The following is a 15,591-nucleotide window of genomic DNA, read 5'->3' on the forward strand; positions in this document are numbered from 1 at the left end:
ATATATATATGAGAATAGTGAGAGCAAAGTGAGAATATTACATGAAATCACACAGTAATTACACAGTGATACCATGGTCATTGAACCAGGTTTTGGTTCTTTTGGCAGTGTGGGCAGGTGCAAATCCTGCTGGAAAATGAAGTCAGCATCTCCATAAAGCTTGTCTGCTGAAGGAAGCATGAAGTGCTCTGAAAATGTCCTGGTAGACGGCTGCGTTGAGTGGACAGCACAGTGGACCAACACCAGCCGATGACCAACACAGACTGTGGAAACTTCACACTGGACTTCAAGCATCTTGGATTGTGTGCCTCTCCATTCTTCCTCCAGACTCTGGGACCTTGGTTTTCAAATGAGATGCAAAATTTGCTCTCATCAGAAAAGAGGACTTTGGTCCACTGTGCTTTATTAAATCCTGAGTCAACGCAGCCGTCTACCAGGACGTTTTCAGAGCACTTCATGCTTCCTTCATTTTCCAGCAGGATTTGCACCTGCCCACACTGCCAAAAGAACCAAAACCTGGTTCAATGACCATGGTATTACTATGTAATTACTGTGTGATTTCATGTAATATTCAAATTTTCTGGGATTTTGATTTCGTGGGTTTCATAAGCTGTAAGCCATAATCATCAAAATTATAACAAATAAAGGCTTGAAATATCTCACTTTGCATGTAATGAGTCTATATATTAGTTTCACCTGTTAAGTTGAATTCTTGAAATAAATCAACTTTTTGATGATATTCTAATTTTATGACCAGCACCTGTATATATATATATAAACATATATGCTAGAAATACGTTTAAGAATGAATCGCTTGTTTTAAAAGAGAAAAAACCCGTAGGCTATACTATTTAGCCCTGGTGATTTTTTTTTTCTAGGCTATATAATATTCGTATGCCATTTGTGAGAGATGGAAAAAACTTTGCTCTTGAAAATTGGGTCATCACGCCAAATTACTGGGTGTTAATGCATGCAAGAGAGTGCAGACATTTCCAAAAATTCTCCTTCTAAAAGTCAGAAGGAAACTGGGTCGCACACAAACACTGTTTTTGATCATGACAATAAGGTTATAGAATGCTAAAAGAAATGAACATGATTTTAGGCTATTTTAGGAAAACTGTCGCCCCCCATAAACAGTTTTTATGACAGCAAATTGGCAGTATTCTTCCTGCACCCGAGAAACGCCCCAAACAAGTCTGATTAATTAGTCATCATTTACTGCAAATCAGCATGATTAGAAATTAGACCTACAGCACTGAAGGAATCATGTGTATGTGAATTGGGTTGATGGAAGGCAATCAAGTGTTTTGTGATAAGGGGCAACACATCCGTTTAATAAGTGAGAGTTGATGGCCTTATTTGGTTATTCTAATCATTTAAATGCAAACATGATTCCATTAACCATAAACATGTCAAATGAACTGAACTGAAAGGAATTATATTACAGTTTTTCTGAATTGCTAAAACACATTTCTCAAAACCTAAAACCAAATCTTCAAACCACATTCAGTGAGCATCTGACTCTTCTGGCAAAATCAAACAATTGCATTGAAACCATTTTATCTGCTCAAAATCAATTGATGCTTTCAGATCTTACGCACAGCCGCAGTCAAATTATAAACATAGTTAATAAAAAAGGTTTAAAAACTCTAAATGAAAAGTATGTTACAGTACACTCAAAAGAGTTGTGCAACTGCAAAATCAAAGTCAATGAGAGATTAATTCTGCCTCAGCATCATGTCTTTGTGGACATTGACAGACAATGTCGTCTCTTGTCAGGTTAAGGGAAAAACCTTCTGGTGTGCCGGATTCAGCCTTAACACTGTCCACACCTTGCTCTTTCTCGTCCTCATCCTCTTCCTCCTCGTCCACAACCTCTTACACATACTCTTCCTCTTCTCCCTCTCAGATTGTTTCCATCTATCAACATTCAGTGCAGTCACCTATACTGAACTGGCTTATAATAAGTGTGAACAATTTTGAGTAGTGTGTAAACGATGACATCTGTGTTTTAGTTGTGTTTAACTTTTACCTGCCTGTGTGTTTAGCATTTTGTGGCACAAGTGCATCAAAGTGATGCGTGTTTTAGTGAGTGAGAATGTTTAGAGTTTTGCAAAGAGTACATGCGATTTGCAAATTAACTTGTTTAATGATTTTACAGAAATAGTGATTTATTCGACAAATTGGCTCAGACAATGGGGTTTAGTGTTTTAGCAATTCAGAAAAACTAATTATCTACAAAAAATGGGATATTGGCAATGCTGGATAAGCAAACTAGATTCTTTAGATTCATTCTAAAAACATTTTTTATGTGTTTTTGGGTGAACTTATCAAATAAAGTTGAACTACATAAATTTAATCAGCACTTAATTATCTTCAGCCAGACTTCAGATCTTCAGTGGACTGCACTTCAGTAAATGACATATGACCAGAAATATAGGCCTATCACATGACTTCCATCCTGTCAAACATAATAAAACAATAGGCATGGAGGGATTGCGGACACAATAAAGGAGATGAAATCACATGCATTTGAAACCAATGAAATCACATGCATTTCCCTGCACACAGACTGCTGTAATCCACCTTGTGAAACCACAGATGCTGTAAGAGAGTCACACTTTATCACTCATCCGCAGATTCACACACTGGACGGTTGGCTGTGGGGAGACGGGGGTCCCTGAGTAGGAAGTGGGGTGAAAGTAAAACCCGTTGCTGGGCGACTGAATCATAGTTGCTATGGTGAACTTGAGTTGAGCAGCTGGTCCAATCAGCTGAGACATGTAGGGCAGAGTGGATCTCATACTGAAGAGAGTGATGTAGAAACACGTGGGAGGAAGAGAGGAAGAGAGAAGGAGAGTTGAAGTTAAAGAGGGTTGGAGAAAAGGAAGATTGACAGTAAGAGAGAAATAGAGGGAAGTTGCAGAAAATGATCGAACGGGATGAAAATAAGACAGAAAAGAAGGAAGATCATGGGTAAGGGAGAAAAAAAAAGTGGAGCTGTTTTTTATGCACATTCATTTTCATTGTTGCTTCATTTATTTAATTATCTGATTATTTTTCATAATGTTATTTATTTATGGCCTATAATTTATGATGTGGCCATGAACAATGGTTGATATTTTTGTATTTTGCCTTTAACTTTTTTTCTTCAACTTAGACAATTAATGTGGTTCAGATTACATAATATTTTGAGTTTCTGTTGATTATCTCCATTGTATAAACTAAATGTTTTAACATCAATGAACTCAAAATTGAAAAAACTTTTTTAAGATAAACAAAGATTATATATATTTTTACAGTCGGCCTGTAGTATATAATAAGCCTATAACAGTATGTTTTTGTTGCCAAAATCGACCAATTTAATTAAATACAGTAGCCTACAGTAAATAATCGTTTTCTAAACGAGCAGGTTTAAACGTCTTTTAATAATCCCTTAAAGAATATGGGGCGTCTTTGACCTCGACAGCAGGGTTAGATAGCCTATACATGACAGTAGAAGCAGGTGCAGGCAGTTACTTAAACTCAATGGGCTTTCTCAACTCTTATTCATCTACATTATCTTGACTCCTCGTCAATGACAAAGCCGCTAAATCGCGGCCCTGCCTCCCTCCTGCACTGACTTGCATGTGTTGTGCTGCTGTCCTATGATGGAGAGGCCCGGTCGCGGCGTGGGGTGGACAGGCCGTTGAAGAGCAGGGACGCACGGGATGAATGGTCCGGTCCTTATTGTAATGCAAAGACAAAACTCCTCCCTTGCTCAATGGAGAAGGAAGTAGGCCAAAAATGTCGCTCCAGGGGAAGAATAAAACCGTTTTCCCGGTTGAACATCTATTCTTGGATTTTACACATTTACAGTCGAACTGAGGGGGATTGGAAATGAGGTGAATTTAAGATGGTGGATTATAGCCTACTGCAGCAAACTGTCAGGTCCATGAAATCGCACGTGGGTTATGGGCTTCCATGCTTACGAAATATTCAAATCCCTTTACTTCCCTTCCCCACACTTGCTCTCATTTGGAGAAATTGGATGGGTCTATTTGTTTACGATTCACAACTGTTTACTATCATTTATGGAAACTCGATCGCGCTACAAAATAATCCTGTTTAGGGCTATTTGGACTGCAACCAGGCCAGGGAATATGGTTGTTTGGGATTTGACCTGCTATTAAGACTCGAGCCTTCTAATGAATGTCGACAAAAGCGGTCTATTTGTATCACTTTATTATAGATTTACTAATGTTTAATATAGTTTGCGGTTAGGTGCGAAACTGTTGCGCGAGAGATGCTTTGACTCTAGCCTAATACAATTGAAATCATTGCATAATTCTCATTACAAATGTTTCGTATTTCTTTAGGAATGAGTCTAATATTTAGCTTATGTAAGCCTATACTTGTTTTATAGGCTAATACATCCTTGATCCTTCCCTAAAAGCTCTGCGTGCACTGCAGGTTTGAGACAGTGATTGCATATAATGCTCGCTTTCTCTGTTAAATCTGGAAATAAATCAGACAAAAGTAGGCTATTCGATATGAAGCAAGTGACAAACCATGAACTAACCGTGACAGATATTGAAGAATGCTTGGGGCATTTATAGCCTATAAGCTATAGCCTACTAACAGCAGCAGTGGTTAGAACAATTTTGAGTAGCTACAGCAACTCAACTGAATTTAAAGGGCGCAAATGGCTCTCAGTCCTCCGAATGTCAGCCTCACTGGTTTTCAAGGGCATCGTACTGATGGAGATTTGGTTAAACGGAGAGGAGGGGGCCTTCGGTGCGGGTCATGACGTCACCATGTCCCGATGTAATCCTCTCGCGCTTGAGTCCTATCAGCAGAGGAGGGCGAGCGCGCGGGGACGCGAGGAAGCACTAATCTCTCCAGAAGGGATCATCAGCGCAACTAAGGCGCAAACGAGACCCTTGAACGCTGCAGCAGAAGTCGATTACGATGAAAACCTGGATACAATCAGTGTGTTTCAGCGTTAAAAGACAGACGTGACCTCATTGCTCGTTGCGGGATGCAGGAGGGATACGGTGGCAGCTCAAAAGATGCTCGACGGAGAAAATGGAGCATCGTGTTTACGGGGACTGTAGTGATGTTTCAGTCATTTTGCTTGTTTTGGAGGTGATATTATTTTGAATAAGGTTGGTTGAAAAATAGTTGATTGTTCATTTTGAGATTTTAAAAGTGTGTTGTTTACACTTGATGTAGTCTAAGGGATGCGCTACTGCAGAGGTCAGCAAAATGAGTGAGAATCATAACAATGCGCGCCCTTCGGACGGATGCTAGCCTATCTTCTTCATTGCATTCTGTCGCCTGCAATGCAATTCCTTGGTTTATTCGACACCGAATCATTCTTGATGTGCTTTATTTGGCCCATCGACATTCTTTTTGAATTCCTAACCGTACTGCCACTGAGGCACAAAAATCCCAGACACTCAAAAGGAGGAGGACAATAGCCATGGCTGCTTGAATTGAGGCTGCAGAATCATATAGGCTACAGACTCCCAGAGCAGCTCTTAAAGGGAGTGAATATAGGCCACTGGTTGGCCTGGTCTGCGCAAAATAGGCTATGACTGGATATTTTACAGTGTTTCACGCGATATTGAAATAGAAAACATTATAGAAACATTATCGTGATGATTATTTTGACGTTTTTGTCGTCGGTGTGTTGTCAAAGCGCATTACGCCATCCCTCTTTGCGGTACTCTTTGAAGAGGAGCCTGCTCTGGTGTGCGCGTCATGGAGGGTGGTGACATGGGCCCGCCACTCTGCGTGTTCACGGCGGACCTTGATTTAATATCCATACAATTAAGGCACGCGGTGAATGCCAAGAGAGGGGCCTTAAAACAGCAAATCTGTGTCGTTTATAAAAATGAGCAGCAGCAGCACGAGTGATGCGCAGATCCGGAGTGAAGACTGCGCGGTTATTCTCTCGTAAAGTCACAGAGCTGAACAGGAACTGAGGCCGCTTGGGTTGCTGGCGCATGATAGGAATATTAATTTTGGGAGCTGACAGGAATGCGAAATTCCTCTTCTAATGCATAATATATTACTGTTTTATTTTGATTACCACTGCTAGTCTATAATGTCATTTTCATAATAGTAAAAAAAAAATAGATTTAACACAGTTCAATAATTAGATGCTTAATTTGATAGGGATTTGCTGATGTAGACATTATTGCTCTAAGGAACAATGGGCACGAATATTCAGAACATCAGATAATGGTTTCTGTGGACATTTGGTTCCCATTGCAACTCAGAAAACGCCGCAAAACCGAAGTCAACGCTGCAGGTCAATATTCTAGCCTGAAAAAGAATGGCGAATCTGTCTGTATACCTGCATAATCATGTTTTGTGATCACCATTTGGTCATGTATTGGTAATGGTTTGGAAAAAAAAAACACTGGCCTCTCTGATTTTGTAATGGAGTGCACCTGCATTCAACTGAAATATTGGAATGTTTAGATAAAAATACTGCAAACCATCAACTTAAACTCAGGAAGACATTATTGTGTATAACATTTAGTACAGGATTTATTGTTTTCAAATTGTGTTCACTGTTTTAATATAAACATTCCATGCTTTTTTGTTTGCCTGTCAATAAACCCTTATTGCAAATCTGTCACCTGTCTAGAAATTTTGCTTCAAGTTTATATTGCAGGCCTTCTCCCAGAACTCCACATAATCATCCTCTTGTAACTATATGGATGAGCACAACAATATGGCAGCCAATCAATTGAGATGGTTATCTATAGATTCCAAAGGAATGACAGAATTTTACTTCCAGCGATAAATTCAACACATTTTAATGTTCTTTATATGACCTAAAGGAAATCGCTATGCATGTGCCACACATGCCAAAGACCTAAGGGTTTAACCACAACGCTCAGATACTCTCATTGGCCGTTCACTTGAATTACCGGTGTTCAATCTCAGCAGTCTGAGGAAGTGCCAGATGTGCACATGAATAAAACGGGCTACAAATTTTACACCATTCAACCTTTACTGTAAGGCTTACAGCACAATGCTTGTAGATAAACACTGCTCGCTCTCTTCAAGGCAAAGGCAAAGTTGGAGCGTGTAAAATATTCGTCGCATTGAAAATGACCCATAACACAACCTTAGGATTTTGATGACAAAGATGAACCATTTTAAAATTTGGCCAAAACAAACATTTATAAAGCATTGTTGATTATATTGAGACCATGAGGGGATTACATTTTTCAACATTTGTTATAATTATCTCTATTTCTAAGCTTATTTTACAGTTTTCAGAGGGGACACGGGCATAAATATATATCCTGGGTTATTTTGAGATTAAAAAAATAAACACATAACAAATATTTGTCCATCATTTTAAAGTTAAGCATGTTTATCCTGTGTTCGTAAAAGATGCTTTCTCAGCTTGAAAATCCTCTCAGGTGGGTGTGAGCAGGTTAAAAATTGATACAGAACTCTTCGTTTTGTGCAAAAACAATTAGCAGAGCAACAAAAGCCAGTAAAAAGAACACCAATTACACCATATAATATTATTTTAATAATGAGCATGATCAAATCTAAGAACGTGATAGATAGTGACCTTCCAATACAATGCATATTCATTTCAGGGGTGACTTAAATGTTTGTCTTGTAACTCTTTTTTTTAATATTTTTAGTATTTCATATATTTTTCATGAATCTTTTGTTATATGACTATAGAAATCTGAAACCCTCACACGGTTCAAGTCCGCTCTCCCACACACAAACACACAAAACAGCAAGCAGGTCCTAAAAAAATCACGCACAGAAACCATATACTCTTTTTTTGTTTTTTCTTACTTTTAACAGTAAATCAGTAACATTAATTTTCAGGTTACACGTTTTGAGGCGTTCTTCGTTATTGTTATAATTATATGATCCTACGTTAAAGCTTAGCAATATACTGAGGACATGGGGGAGGAAAAAGCGATAAAATGAAATCTGTTAAGAAAGGATAAGGAACAAAAAAAAAAAAGAAAAAAAAAAAAGAGGTGATGCATCTAAAGTGACTTCAAATAATAAAGCAGTGAATTGCTACATCTCTCAGATTGGCTTAAAGAAACAGTGACCTCTGCTGGGCGGGGTTGGAACAGTAAGTAGTTACAGTTCTGCTCTTTAAACATTAAGCATGAATGGGAACAGAGTCTGAGCACCGGGCTCTGAACCATAATGAAAACATTAGTTTTACTGTCTTTTTTTTTTTTAGTCCAGCCAGTGACAATGTTGACTTCCCTTGGTTAAGGATGCATGGGATGTCGTCTCCCTGATAATGCTGTTTCAATTGAGGTATAGAACAGCCATTATTAAACGGTTTCCGTAGCTTTAAAATGTTAAGGCTCCAAGCAGGAAAAACAGAAGAAAAAAAAAGAAAACGTGACATAAGTGGCTCGTCACTGAACAAAAAAAAGAAACAAAAAAAAAAAAGAAGTCAAGTGTTACATAATTCAAAAATAGAATTTTTTTATAACATCATCTCATGTCAAGACACATTTCATTGTCCCTTCTACGGAGTTGCACGATCCTCCACAAATGGGTTTAAACCACTCTGGATCTACAGAATGTAAAACTGGCCCGTTACAGTTACTGATGCTGGAGATGCCCCTCCCCCCTGACCAGAACGGAGTCTGAACACCCCCCCCACCCACACCCCACTTCACTTTCACACACATACATACATACATACAAGTGTCACAGAGTTCACTACCCACTCATGATGAGGAGCAGTGGGGCTAAGAGAAACAAACATATAGGATGAAATAAAAGACAGTGTGTACAGATATCAGTTGGTCAAAGGGGGGAGGGAGGTGCATGAAAACAATACCAAATGATAGAAAAAAAAAAAGAGAAAGAAAAAAAGAAATCGAAATGATGACGCGACATTGAGAGGTGCTAATCGACTTCAGCCCCCACAGGTAAAGCAGGAGGCGCAGAGGCTCGAGTCTGACGCTGGCTGAAGTCACCACAATTAAATAGAAAAACATAATGATTGTTTATTTTTTAAATTTCATCTTGTGTCCTCTTTAAATTTCATTTTTAAATGGTCAGTCCTAAAACAACTGCTCATCAGCTGTAGGGGGCAGCCTTCTATTGTTTATTTCGGTTCTGGCGTTCCTGTGGGAGAAAGAGAGAGAGAGAGAAATGGAGGGAGGTCACTTTGATGTACACTAAAACAACAATTTTTATTTCAAAATACTACTACCACTGCAATCAAACATTTCTCAAACTGTACTTTTTTTTTTACTTTCTCACACACCAAAAAAAGGGTTACAAAATTTTTTGACCAATAATTTCCATTAATTTTCCAGTTCTTCATCATTTGGTTATTTAAAAACATTTACACTCAATTGAGCAATTAATTTTTTTGTTTATTTTATGTCATGGTAAGAACAGGGTTTATATTAAATTTAAGGCTTCAAACCATAATATGAAATTTAAACATTTTTATATAAAATGATAATAATCCCATTTCAGCCTATAGACTATTTTTTAAAGAAAGGGGATGAGTCAAAATGATAAGAGATTTTATTTATAATATAAATATCTTATGTAATCCTATTTTTTAGATTGTACATTAACTTATTTCCGATCCACCGGCTGAGTGAAAATGCAATTTCTCTATTAAACCCTGTATTCAACGCAGCTGGGCTTTTAGAAATGCAGCAAGTTTGCAGGTATGATATAAACACCATAAGGTAAACATGGTAATAATTCATCCACAGTAGATCAATAAGCCATCGCTTAGGCAAAAATGTGCAAGCCAGTAGAACATGCATCAATGCTGTGTTTTTACTTTGAAATGTGCAGTGCTCATAATTAAATCATAGCCTTTTGAAGTTTAATAATCACATTAAGCCATGTCGTGATTCCTGTTTTTCTGTATGTAAAATGATAATTAGGTGGAAGGAGTGTTACAGGAGCAGCAAAATGGTAATTCTTCAACCTTCAATAAAAGGTGCAATTTATAGCCATTAGCCAATGACATATATTAGATTTGAGCATAAATATAAACTTTTATAAAAATTTGACTTTTCTAAAATAAAATGGAAAGCTTACTTGATCCAGTCGGGATCGGCTCTGGAGAGGAGCAGGCTCTAGGTTCTGTCAATGGAGATGAAAGAAAGAGTTTCAAATCAATAATCATTTTGAAACAAATCAAAAACATCAGAAGTAAATTCTAGGGGTGTAACGATACCCTCATGTCACGATTCGATACATATCATGATACTGAACTCACGCTACGATATTATTGCGATACTCCAAGACATATGCTAAAACGTTGTTTTGTTGCTAAATTTATATTAGCCTACATTGGGACTGGAAATGGATAGTCTTGGACTTGGTACTGGAAACCCAACGCACAGGACAATGGTGACACACCAGGATAAAAATATTCATGATTCTGAAGCTGAAAATATAGAATTATATTAAATGAATATGCTTGCACTGTCACTGACTAGATACATTTAAAATAGTGTAGGCCACTTTTTACTGGTAACATAAGACATTTGGCATCATCAGGACACACAAATATTCCCCCATTGCATTATTAAACATAGAGATGCTTAGTTTAATGTAGTAATGACACTAAAACTGAAACTTGATTTTTTTCACACACAGTCATTTTAATTTTGGGCGTTCTATATACAATACATATTGTCACTACCCCACGATACATATTGTTGCATTTTATTATTGCGATATATTGTGACACGATATATTGTTACACCCCTACTAAATTCTCAACAAAAAAACAGCCAAATTTAATAGATTGTCTTATCCATCCATAACCTGTCAAAAACAGAAATCATTTACAGAGAATAAAACTTTTTAAATAATAAAATCATTTAAAATGAGCAAACCAAAAAAAGAGTGGAGCCAGATTAAGCCAAATTCTTACTCTCACCAAATGGCTTACTGATAAAATTCAATTTATTTGCAGCTTGATACTCGACTAAAGCAGCAGTAGAAGCACAGTATTAAACACCACCTCTGGACGAAGCATCAAAGACAGAATAATGAAATAACCAAAGCAATGAGCATCAACCATTCAAAAAGAACCAAGATGTGCACTGATCTACGGCACCTATAAACAGCTGTGACCTTTACATATGAAGTTTCTGTGACATGAACAGTAGCCTGAACCCATCACATGCCGTTCAAAGTTCTTTGGTTAATCGCCGCTTATGGTCATTCACCCCAACATAGAACATAGAAATATTTTCCTTCAGTATAGACATCTCTAAACCATAAAAGACGATAAGTATAAATAAGTATATATATATAAAAAAACAATCTGCATCAACATTAGTTCCCATTTATGTGCTAAACAAAAAAAAACCCAGCTGAATTTTCAAGATTAAAGCATGCACATTACCTTTCTTACCACCTCTTCCTCCTCCTGCCGTTTCTCGTAGTGTGAGAAGTCATCGAAGATAGAGGTGGTGTGTTTGTAGGTGGCGATGATCTTCAGCACCTGCTTGGCCTTCTCCAGAGGCACCTCCTGCGTGTCACGGGAGTTGGTCACGGGCTTGTTGTCATTGTTCTCCAGGCGGATGTGCCTGAGCTGGCTGTTGGGCACATCTTTAACAAACAGCCAGTCCACGTCGAATTTGCCCTTCCATTTGTCCTGCGCCCAAACGCCCGCGCTGGTGCCGTAGTCTACCGGCGAGCGCATCTCCGCCACGCCGCAGAAGTGTCCGCTGCCATTGACGCTGAAAAGCAGGTAGACGGGACCCTTGCCATTGATGGCCCGAAAGGCAGAATCTAGCCGCTTGTTACCATGTTCCGTGCTGCACCAGATGGAGTACTTGATGGAGCGGTGGATGTCGTCCTCAGAGTAGCTCTTAATGATGAACACCCGGCCGTTTTTCAGGTTCCAATCGAAGTCCTTGGGGTTGTAGCTGTGCACCGCACGCAGCTTTTCCAGGACCGGATGGGACTCACCGCCACCAGAGCCCGGAAGGCCGCCCCCGCCACCGTTGCCGACCCCTCCGCCACTCGAGGAGCCGCTGCTGTCCACGCTGCCACCCCCGCCATAACCGGGGTTGCGGTTACGCGGGGCAACCCACCGGGTTTGAGGGGGAGGAGCAGGGTTGTGGTTCTGGTAAGGCTGCGGAGGGGGCGGACCCTGCATCGCCATCTGCTGGGCAAGTGATTGGGCATGGGAAGGCATGGGGGGCTGAGGTGGGGGCGGCAGCCCGTGAGGGTGAGGCGGTAGGTGACCCTGGGAGTGGAGGGGAGGCTGCTGGTGGTGGGGCGGTAGCGGCGAGGCCACTTTAGTCACAGGCCCCTTATTATCCCAAGTGCCAATGTCCATGTTGTGTTTGATGGGTGGCGGGGGCAGGGTGCCTCCAGCCATGGGCATCCCAGGCTTGCTCTTTATCTTCAGCTGCTGAGGCTTGGCTGGTTTGCTAGCGATGGCTGCCCAGGATGTGGGTTTGTTGGGCGGTAGCCCGATAGGAGTCCCACCATTACCCGTGGCCACCGCCGCCACTGGCCCTCCTCCGATAACAGAGCCCACCGTCTTCACTCCAGAACCACCTCCAGTCACGTCGCCACCAATCTTCAGCCCCACCATGCCCTGCTCTAAGCTATTCATACCTGGCGCCTTATTCAAGGTGTCGCTGGGGAAGCCCGTTTGCCCATCGGGCACCAGTGTGCCACCTAAAGAACTAGGTGGGTAACTGTAACTGCCCCCGTACGCAGAACTCTGAGTCTGCTGGCCCTGGGAGCCGCTCGTACCCCAGGCAGAAAACGCGGGATTTTCAGGGAAAAAGTTAAAGCGGTGTGGATAGATGCTACTGCCCAGACCACCAGGCTGTCCAAACACAGTGTCATGCATGAAGTGATGGTCTCCATTGCTGAGGGGGGCGTACGGAGTGAGGTACGGGATCGGCGGGTCTCCACCGGTGGACCAGGGGGCCTCGCTGAGGGGGTACGGGAACCCAATCGAGGGGGCATAGTAGCTAGACAGGTATGGGTCGGTCATGGATTGGTAACTGTTATTCTGGGGGAAATACCAGAAATACAGAAGTTAGAATTAATAATGACAAAATGCAAACTAAATATACTCATTTAAAATAGGATAAAAAAAGATTAGACATGAGACTGCAGATGTGAAACTGTAAGAATGAAACATTCTATATTTCTATGGAAATTCTTTTAAACTCCTGAACAACTTAAAAACAATGATGTCATAAAAATATTATATAATCAGTTCCTTTTAGCAATGTACTGTGGTTATGGTAATGTACTGGTATTTAAAAAAAGAAATTACAGACAAAAAAAAGTTATTTTAGAGTTATACTTTGGTGAAGGCACTGAGTGCTGATTTTACTTCCATAATGCATTAAAATCATGTATTATCTTTACTATCTAAACATCCTTAGAATACGATACATTAAAGGATTATCAAAATTGTGTAAAATAATGAGACTTGTTTTTAGAGACTGCATGTTAAAATAAAATGTTTTTCTCATTTTCTCACCCCAAGAACAACAAACATATTTCTCACCGGATTAGACTGGCCAGTGAGGTATGGTTCAAAGTCATTGTCGTGGACCGTTTCTTTCTGATGGAGAGAGCCATTTTGCACTAAAAAAAAAAGAATGACATTTAACATCAGGACTACTTTTCAATTTACCACATCTGATAATAAACCCAAAGCATGTGCTAAATCCAACAGCCCTATCTTTCCTGTGAAACATATCACTTAACCAATGCTGCTATGCAATTCACATTTTAGATCTTTAACAAATGATAAACAACTTGTAATATGTATTTCACCACACACTGATCTCATTGACTTATTCACCTCATGTTCTGTCTGAGTACCACAATACTACAGACATACAGTCATGGATGAAGAGGACCATCTAAAAATCACCCAAGCCCAAAAGACACAAATACACAACTACAGTAGTTAATACCACAGAAATATGAAGCATTATCTATTTAATGTGCTCAAAAGCCAAGCTCTCAGTGCCAATAGATGTGTTGGCATAGTGTTAATCCAACAGGAGCAGTTCTGGACTCCAGGAGGAGGTATATGCTCCATCAGGTGATTGAATGAGCTCTCAGACAACATTTGGATGATGTGCGAGAAACACACCAACCAGGCTTGACTTGATACAAGTCACAGAGAAAGAATGCCCAAATTTTACTTAACAGACCATAGCTAAGAGCATCTATTGTGGTTAAATTAGATTCAATGTGAATTAATGAGTGAACATCCTGGCCATTTCATTTATAAATCTGTAGACATATAGGCTATATTGAAAAGGCAAACTTACCTTTAGCGTCTTGCCCTTTGGATGTCTTCCCATTCAGTAAGTGACCAGAGATGGATAGAAACAACAAGATAAAACATTAACACATTTGAATCGTTGTTTTAAACATAAGCTCTTCGTGCTTAACATGTAAATACTTCATGCTTTTAATCCACATCGACTCCATCAGAGCATCATCAATAAATCAATGCACAATCAGGGGTCGCTCGACACTCGTTATTTAAAGAAAAACGGGAGGCTAACATTGACATTTATTTAGTCAATCAAGTAATTATACATCCACTCGGACAGCTAAAGATTCCGTCGACCACGCAGATCAAGTCCAGAGAAAACTGGTTATAACTCTCGGAAGCTGATGAGAGAGATTGTGTAAATGAATTAAGGAATTAAGGAAACGTCTGTTTGGACAGAGGAAACACGATGTAATATTCAATTAAACGAGTGGAAAAAAATGCTAACTCGTTAGCCATCGCGCTGGTGTGAAGCAAGGAGAGGCTGATGCCCGTCATGTCTCCGCAGAAGCGGCGGAGGCTGCACGCGCATTCCCTGCTCCTCCTAAAGGCCTTAGCGACGCCGTGCCACTCCAACCTACCTGTGGGTCAATACTGGTGGTAGACATAATTCATCAAGAGGGCCTCTTTAGATTCAGCAAGGGTCTTGCAAAGAAAAACTGAACCAGCAGCGAAGGTGCACGGCGTAACCCGAAGCCCGTGGGTTCCTCTCGGCTCCGTGCAGGCTGAACTGCGCTTTTTTTCAGCAAGTTCCACGACTTGATTCTGGCGATCCGGTCCTCTCGAGCGCACTAAAAGTCCAGCCTGAGGATGTTTCCGAGAGTATTAGAGGCTCTGCGGGTTTGAGGTTTAATCCAATGCTGTCACACTCCGTGTGTAAATTAATTTCAAAGTGTATATATATATTTTTTCCTCCTCCCAGCCCGCAGTTATTGTGCACCTCTGTTCACTTCCGCCCAATGGCCGCTCCATCCGGGATCTGCGCGGAGGGACTGACGCCACATGGACCGGGTGGCCATCAACCTGAGAAAATTGGGGGGGAAAGTTATTACTGCATACATATCTTATCTTGGTAAATAAAATTCATTTTTCAATCTAATAATTAGGCCTACCTCAAGAACTAAGTATAGTATATGTATGCAGTGCGTTGTTTTGCCATTGACATAATTGGATATTATCTGTATCTTTATTAGGCTATTAGGGGTCAAGACCATGGTCAAGACCCGAAAGAGGCTGCCCCTATTGTAATTGTTGGTTTACTTTATTTT

General features: G+C 40.2%; 1 protein-coding gene across 1 annotated transcript; it reads right to left on the reverse strand.

Moving 5' to 3' along the window:
* Window positions 1-7,677: 7,677 nt before the first annotated feature.
* On the reverse strand, window positions 7,678-15,329 carry ythdf1 (YTH N6-methyladenosine RNA binding protein F1). The gene is made up of 6 exons (XM_084389029.1): window positions 14,905-15,329; window positions 14,316-14,340; window positions 13,538-13,617; window positions 11,399-13,030; window positions 10,078-10,122; window positions 7,678-9,135 (listed from the first exon to the last, which is right to left on the reverse strand). Exons 1-6 carry the CDS (start codon window positions 14,929-14,931, stop codon window positions 9,109-9,111), a joined length of 1,836 nt encoding a protein of 611 aa, XP_084245155.1. The 5' UTR covers window positions 14,932-15,329; the 3' UTR covers window positions 7,678-9,108.
* Between the last annotated feature and the right edge of the window lie 262 nt (window positions 15,330-15,591).

This window comes from Rutilus rutilus (genome assembly GCF_951802725.1).
Source record: "Rutilus rutilus genome assembly, chromosome: 19".
NCBI classification, from domain to species: domain Eukaryota; kingdom Metazoa; phylum Chordata; class Actinopteri; order Cypriniformes; family Leuciscidae; genus Rutilus; species Rutilus rutilus.

What these genes read in the sequence shown, in the direction of transcription:
- ythdf1 (XM_084389029.1), bottom strand. Translation starts at nt 14,931, where the DNA reads ATGTCTACCACCAGTATTGACCCACAG. An exon ending in CCACCAGTATTGACCCACAG is followed by an intron (nt 14,341 to 14,904) that starts GTAGGTTGGAGT and finishes CTGAATGGGAAG; the next exon opens with ACATCCAAAGGGCAAGACGC. An exon ending in GCCGATCCCGACTGGATCAA is followed by an intron (nt 9,136 to 10,077) that starts GTAAGCTTTCCA and finishes TTTCTCCCACAG; the next exon opens with GAACGCCAGAACCGAAATAA.